At 41.1% G+C, this 7,661-nt stretch overlaps 1 protein-coding gene across 2 annotated transcripts in view; it reads left to right on the top strand.

Annotated features, from left to right (window-relative positions):
* HGD (homogentisate 1,2-dioxygenase) overlaps positions 1-3,351 on the top strand; it is a 60,623-nt gene extending 57,272 nt beyond the window's left edge. For both annotated transcript variants that reach the window (XM_063721505.1, NM_001131271.2), the window contains 1 exon segment: positions 2,994-3,351. In XM_063721505.1, coding sequence (XP_063577575.1) covers positions 2,994-3,143 — 150 coding nt within the window. In that variant the 3' untranslated portion in view covers positions 3,144-3,351.
* The last annotated feature ends 4,310 nt before the right edge of the window (positions 3,352-7,661 follow it).

Consider the following 7,661-nt stretch of genomic DNA (forward strand, 5'->3'; position numbering starts at 1 on the left):
TATGTGAATAGTGCTTTTTAAACATCTTTATTACATATTATTTATTATTTTTATGGGTACATAATAAGTATGTATATTTACAGGGTACATGAGATATTATGATACAGGCATATGATATGTAATAATCACATCAAGATAAATGGGGTATCCATTACCTCAAGCATTTATCCTTTGTGTTACAAACAATCCAATTATATTCTTTCAGTTATTTTAAAATGTGCAATTAAATTTTTATTGACTATAGTCACCCTGTTATGCTATCAAATGCTAGGTCTTATTCATTTTTTTCTTTTATTTCTTTATTTATTTTTAACTTTTATTTGAGGTTCAGGGGTACATGTGCAGATTTGTTATATAGGTAAACTGATGTCACAGGGGTTTATTATACAGATTATTTCATCACTCGGGCACTAAATAGTACCCAATAGTTATTTTTTCTGATTCTCTCCCTCCTCCCACCCTCTATTCTCAAGTAGGCATCAGTGTCTGTTGTCCCCCTCATTGTGTCCACGAGTTCTCATCATTTAGCTCCCATTTAGAAGTGAGAACATACAATATTTGGTTTTCTGTTCCTCTTAGTTTGCTAAGGATAATGGCCTCCAGCTCCATCATGTTCCTGAGAAACACATGATCTTGTTCTTTTTTATGGCTGCATAGTATTCCATTATGTGTGTGTGTGTGTGTGTGTGTGTGTGTGTGTGTGTGTGTGTGTATAGCTCTTAAATTTAATTAGATCCCATTTGTCAATTTTTCTTTTGTTGCCAATTGCTTTAGATGTTTTTGTCATGAAATCTTTGCCCATGCCTATGTCCTGAATGGTATTGCCTAGGTCATCTTCCAGAGTTTTTATAGTTTTGGGTTTGACATTTAAGTCCTTAATCCATCATGAATTGGTTTTTGTATATGGTGTATGGAAGGGGTCCAGTTTAAATCTTCTGCATATGACTAGCCAGTTGTCCCAGCACCATTTATTGAATAGATAGTCCTTTCCCCATTGCTTGTTTTTGTCAGCTTCATTGAAAATCAGATGGTTATAGGTTGTGGCCTTATTTCTGGGCTCTCTATTCTGTTCTGTTGGTCTATGTGCCTGTTTCTGTATCATTACCATGCTGTTTTGGTTACTGTAGCCTTGTAGTATACTTTGAAGTTGGGTAGCATGATGCCTCCTGCTTTGTTCTTTTTGCTTAGGATAGCCTTGGGTATTTGGGCTCTTTTTTGGTTCCATATGAATTTTAAAATAGTCTTTCCTAGTTCTGTGAAGAATGTCGTTGGTATTTTTATATGAACAGCATTGAATCCTTACATTGTTTTGGATAGTATGGTCATCTTAATGATATTGATTCTTCCTACCCATGAGCATGGAAAGTTTTTCCATTTGTTTGTGTCTTCTCTGATTTCTTTGAGCAGTGTTTTGTAATTCTCATTGTAGAGACCTTTCACCTTTCTGGTTAGGGGTATTCCTAGGTATTTTATTCTTCTTGTGGCAGTTGTGAATGGGATTGCATTCCTGATTTGGTTTTCAGCTTGACTGTTGTTGGTGTATAGCAATGCTAGTGATTTTTGTACATTGATTTTGTATCATGAAACTTCGCTGTAAGTTGTTTATTGGTTGAAGGAGCTTTTGGGCCAAGACTATGGTATTTTCTAGATATAGAATCAGGTCATCTGCAAACAAGGATAGGTTGACTTCTTCTCTTCTTATTTGGATGCACTTTATTTCTTTCTATTGCCTGATTACTCTTTGCCACGACTTCTGAGACTACATTGAATAGGAGTGGTGAGAGAGAGCATCCTTGTCTTATGCTGGTTTTCAAAGGGAATGCTTCCAGCTTTTCCCCATTCAGTATGATGTTGGCTGTAGGTTTGTCATAGGTGGCTCTTATTATTCTGTGATGTGTTCCTTCAATGCCTAGTTTATTGAGAGTTTTTAACTTGAAGATATAGTAAGTTTTATTGAAAGCCTTTTCTGCATCTTGAATAGCGCTGTATAACTTGCATAGCACTTCCATATGATCTCATCCAGTCTTCCCATCAAGCCTGTCACAGGAAGTCAGGCAGGGATACTCATATCCATTGTTTTAGGCAAAAATAAGTTAATGTATATTAGAGCCCAAACATTAATGTGAGTGCTTTGGGTTGTGGCACAAGATAATTCTATTATTTTCCTTTTGCCTGTCTGTATTTTACAAATTTCCAAATGTGAGCATATATGAATTGTAGGGTTTGGTTTTGGGGTTTTGTTTTGTTTTGTTTTTAAAGCCACAGTGGATAAGAAAACTCAGCAATTGATGAAGCTGTAATGTCTAAGATGCACAGAGTATTTGCATATTCTTTCTGTTGTGGACAAAAACCTCCTGACAGTGCAACATCCACCATTCAGACACTTCTGAGATATGACTTCTAAAATTGCTACAGCCATTCCTGCCATTTCCTTCACCTCCCTCTCCTCCCCACTCCCTTTTTCCCTTTTCCCAGCCCATCTCTTGGTCAAAGTCCTGAAAAGACAGGCTCAAATCCCAGTTCTGCCATGACTTGTCAACTTAACCAAGTCGTTTCCCAGCTCTTAGCCTTAATTCCTCCTCTGCAAAATGGGAAGTATTCCCTTCCTCACAAGGACATAGCCACAGTAAGTGAAGGCCCTCAGAAGATGGATATTCCCAGGATTCTCCCATGTCTGCCCTTGGATCTAGCAGACTTAGTTCCACAATACCATGAAGATAATTTGAAGCTTAAGGGCTGAATTTTATTTTACAGAATGAAACTTGAGGCCCTGAGAAGTTAAGGGTCTTGTACCAGGTCTCACCAGCTTACAAATGGTAGGACCAGAGCCACAACTCAGGGCTTGAGCCTGCTCTCCTCACCACTCTAGCACACAAATCTTTGATTTGTTATTGGAAGATTTCGCCTACCCATACCTTCTGTTGACATCTAATCAAATGTGTTTATTATCTATATCACCTCTTTTTTCTCATCCCCATCCTCACTTCCTCCAGGCATTTATGTTTGAATCATCTTTAAGTCTGGCGGTCACAAAGTGGGGACTCAAGGCCTCCAGGTGTTTGGATGAGAACTACCACAAGTGCTGGGAGCCACTCAAGAGCCACTTCACTCCCAACTTCAGGAACCCAGCAGAACCTAATTGAGACTGAAACATTGCTACCATAATTAAGAGTCGATTTGTGAAGGTTTCTTCAGAATCTCATGCTTTCTGGTAGTATTGGAGGAGGGGGTTGGTTAAAATGAAAACTCACTTTTCATAGTCAAGTAACTCAGAACTTTTGTGGAAATGCATTTGCAAAGTTCTATGGCTGTCACCTTAATTACTCAATAAACTTGCTGGTGTTCTGTGGACGTAGTGATTGGTCATAATCAAGCCTTGATGAGACAAACCTGGCAGGTCAGGTCAGTCTTGCTAAGATTGAACCAAGGCCCAGGGCCCTTTCTCTTGTGGTTGGCCTGAAGGCCTTCATTCTAGGAGCACAAGTCCAGGCATATACTAGATATCACAAGACCAGGCCATAAAGCCAAATATTAAGACCATGAGCTGAGACTGGAGGTATGGCAAAGCTCTTAGGAGCCAATCCAGACATGGGGAAATTTAGGGGATCATGAGTGCTCCAAATATCCAGCTTTCAATCGATGACGAACCAGGCCAATAGGCTGTCTAATCTTGGTAGTCACGTAGCAGCCAATATGATGATACTGGAGAAGAACACCAGCCACCAAGAAGTGAGAATCACTCATTTTCTTGGGGTGACCAACTGTCCCAGTTTGTGCAGGACTATATCAATTTTTTCACTGAAAGACCCACATCCCAGGAAACCCCTCAGTCCTGGTCAAACCAGGACAGTTAGTTACCCTACCCTTCACTCAGTTATCAATCCATTCAGTAACCACACATTGAGTCCTTACTACCAGCTATAGACGAAGATGCTGGGGATGAAGGGTTGAATAAAAAGAAGCAGGCTCTCCCCTTAAGGAGCTCACAGTCTGGAGAGATAAGGGCCAAAGAAAATCAAGGCCCGAGTACAAGGCCATGACAAAAATTTCCACTGTGTGAAAAGCAGTACCTACCAGTTCCCTTCCTATGGTCAGCATCCCTCCCAGAGTGCTGGGCTGCCCAAGACTTTGGATGTGAGTTGATTAGAGTCTCCCGGTATGAAAAGACAGGCAAATCTGAACAGAAATATGACGTAAAATGATGTTTTTCACTACTTCAGTTCTGTACTTTTAGCACATTTCCCCAGCTTTGTTGCCATAGTAGCAATTTTGATATGCTGCTACCAAATTTTCATTCAGTAAGATGTAGTGAGAGTCAGCTATGTGTCAGGGCCTAAGGACTAGGATTGCCAGATAAAATATACGAGGCCCAGTTAAATTTAAATTTCAGACAAACCACAAATAGTTTTTAGTGTAAGTATGTCCTGTGCAATACTTGGACATTCTTATGTTAAAAAATTATTAATGGATTACCTGAAATTCTAATTTAAGTGGGTATCCTGTATTTTTATTTGCTAAATTTGGCAATCCTACTAGGGGTAAGTGGTCAAGGAGATAGGCATGGTCCTGCCCCTACCAAGGTTACATTATAGAGAGGGAGATGACATGACTTCCCCCTGGAGAGATAGCAAATAAAATAAATAAATAAATAAATAGAGGGAGTTCAAGTGCCGTGGCTCACGCCTATAATCCCAGCACTTTGAGAGGCCAAAGCGGGCAAATTGCCTGAGGCCAAGAGTTCAAGACCAACGTGCCCAAAATGGCGAAACCCCATCTCTACTAAAAATACAAAAATTAGCCGGGCGTGGTGGCACATGTCTGTAATCCCAGTTACTTGGGGGCTGAGGCATGAGAAATGCTTGAACCCTGGTGGCAGATGTTGCAGTGAGCCAAGATCGCACCACTGCACTCCAGCCTGGTTGACAGAGCAAGACTCTGTCTCAAAAAAAGATAATAATAAAATAAAGAGAGGGAGACAACAAAATAAACAAAATTATTACAAACTGTGGAACGTGCTGAGAAGAAATCAAACAGGGATTGATATGGAATAACAAGTGGTATGAGCTAAGAGAGCTCTTTCTTCTGAGGAAGGAAGATCTTCAGTGAAGATGCGACTTTAACTAGACCTAAAGGATAGGAAGGAGCAAGTCATTGGAAGAGTGGGGATGGGGAGAGGTGGAAGTGGGAGAAGCATTTTAAGAAAAAGCCTCATGGGTTCAAGTGCCTGAAAGAGGAGTGAATGTGGGGTGCCCAAGAGGAAGCTATTGCGATAGTCCAAGCAAAAATAAACCTTGTCCTGAACTAATGAGGTAGCAGCAGAGACAGAAGTGGATAAATTCCAGAATGTTTTAGAGTAGACCTGAAATGACTTGGTGGATTGAATGTAATGGGTGACTCAAAGAAGAGTTAAGGACAGGGCTGGGATGACTGCTAGGTTTCTGGCAATGATATTTCATGGTCTCAAAAACTAAGGTGAAGATATCTTTAAGTCTGACGGAGGTTGATACTCTTTTTTTTTTTTTTTTTTTTTTGAGGCAGGGTCTCACTCTGTCACCCAGGCTGGAGTGTGGTGGCACAATCGCAGCTCACTACAGCCTCAACCTCCCGGGCTCAAGCGATCCTCCCACCCTCAGTACTGAGTAACTGAGACTATAGGCTCACACCACTACACCCAGCTGATTTTTTATTTTTTGTAGAGATGAGGTCTTGCCATGTTTCCCTGGCTGGCCTTGAACTCCTAGGCTCAACCTATCCTCCCACCTTGGCCTCCCAAAGTGCTTGGATTACAGGTGTGAGCCACCATGCTTGGCCCCGATATTCTTTCATATAAAAAAAGTTTATTAAAAATTAAACATTAACTAGTAAAGAAGTCAGTACTTTAAAATAAGTTTAAAAATTGACCACTGTAGCAGAGGCTGCCAGTGGCTTACCTACATCCCATCAGCAATCACCATTCAGTGCCAACGGGCTGCTTTCAATTGCCAGCACTGGCAACTCTGCCTGAAGCCAAAACCAGAACTCAGCCAAAGTGCTTAGGAATGAATGGTCTTGGATGTAGCCTTTAACCCATGACAAATAGGAATTAGTGGATTAATACAGCAGCTCTGTCACCTCATACCTCTGAGGTTTGTGTTCTGCCCTGGCTCTCTGCAGCTCCCAGAGGAATTCTGCTCCAAGTGCCCACATGGCAACTTCTTGATAATGCACCCATTATTCACATCCTTCCCTTCCCTCTAAGTTCCCCACTCTCCTAGGGTACTTCCTGGACTCTTCTCTCAACCAGTGACTAAGACAACCACCGAAATATTTCATTCACAAACCCCAGCCTTCCCCTTATGAGTTCATTCTAACACTATTCTTATACACATATATAAACTCTCACCCATTTCAGCTCACTCTACTCTCAATTTTGTGGCAAAGCCTTCCTAGGGCTAATGCAACATTCCTGGTTGACATCCACTTAGCACCCAAGCCCTTTTACTTTGTCACGCCACTGCTGGCTGCAGCTCCTTAGCTGGAGGCAAGATTTCATCCAAGCCAGACTGTTCATACTAATTATAAAAAGATTTCATTTCCTTTTGTTGTGCCTCAGATCAGCTAGAAAGTTTCCTGTATCATTTTCTTAATTCCGTTTTCTAAGATGCCTTCCTCTACCATGCTCCCCAAGAAATATGCCATCTCTTTGCTTAGAAATAGAAAACCTTAAAGAACAGAAAGCACCCTGATTAGATTTCTTCTAATGACAGGAGAATTTTCTGCCAGATCCCCTTGGCATCTTTATATATATATATATATTTTTGGTTAGGGAAAGGTGCAATAACAGCCACCTTCTTTTCTTTCTTTCTTTCTAAGAGATGTCTTTCACAGCCCAGACTACTAGCAATGGCTCAGAACTAATGGTGCTCAACAGAAGCAGTTTTGTCCTTCCCACCCCAAGACATCTGGCAAAGTCTAGAGACATTTTTTGTTGTCACAACTGGGGAGGGTGCTCCTGGCATCTAGTCAGTAAAGTCTAGAGATTCTGATAAACATTCCACAATGCACAGGACAATCTCCCACCACAAAGAACCACGTTCAGAAACGCTCCTCTAGAAACAATGGTTCTCAAGTTCATCTGTGCATTGGATCTTTTGACAACTCCATAACTCACAGTGCCCAGAGCATGCCTCAGATCAACCAAATAGAAACACTAGGGATGAGACCCAAATATGATACTTTTTTTGAAACTCCTCAGGTGATTCCAATGCACAGGCAAGGATGAGGACCATTGTTTTAGGAATTTCAAATCAGTATCCAAAACACCCTCTATTTCCAACCTCAGATCCTGGTCCAAATCAGGGACTGGTTTTGTTTTATTTATTTTTCAGGGACAGGGGTCTCACTATGTTGCCCAGGCTAGCCTCAAATTTCTGGGCTCAAACAATCCTCCTGCCTCAGCCTCCCAAGCAGCTGGGACTACAGGCATGTGCCACCAGGCCCAACCATATCAGGGTTTCTTAAGGTGTACAGAAAGGAGGTGAAAAATCCCTAAGGCTCCCAACATTTGAGTAACATAATGGGATGAGCTGAGGTATAGAGTGAGGGATTGCCCTTCAGGGCAGTGTTAGATATGAGTTCTAAATTTCTTTTCAAAGAATGAATATGTCAGTATGTTCAATTCT

Source organism: Pongo abelii, chromosome 2 (genome assembly GCF_028885655.2).
Source record: "Pongo abelii isolate AG06213 chromosome 2, NHGRI_mPonAbe1-v2.0_pri, whole genome shotgun sequence".
In the NCBI taxonomy this organism is placed as follows: Eukaryota; Metazoa; Chordata; class Mammalia; order Primates; family Hominidae; genus Pongo; species Pongo abelii.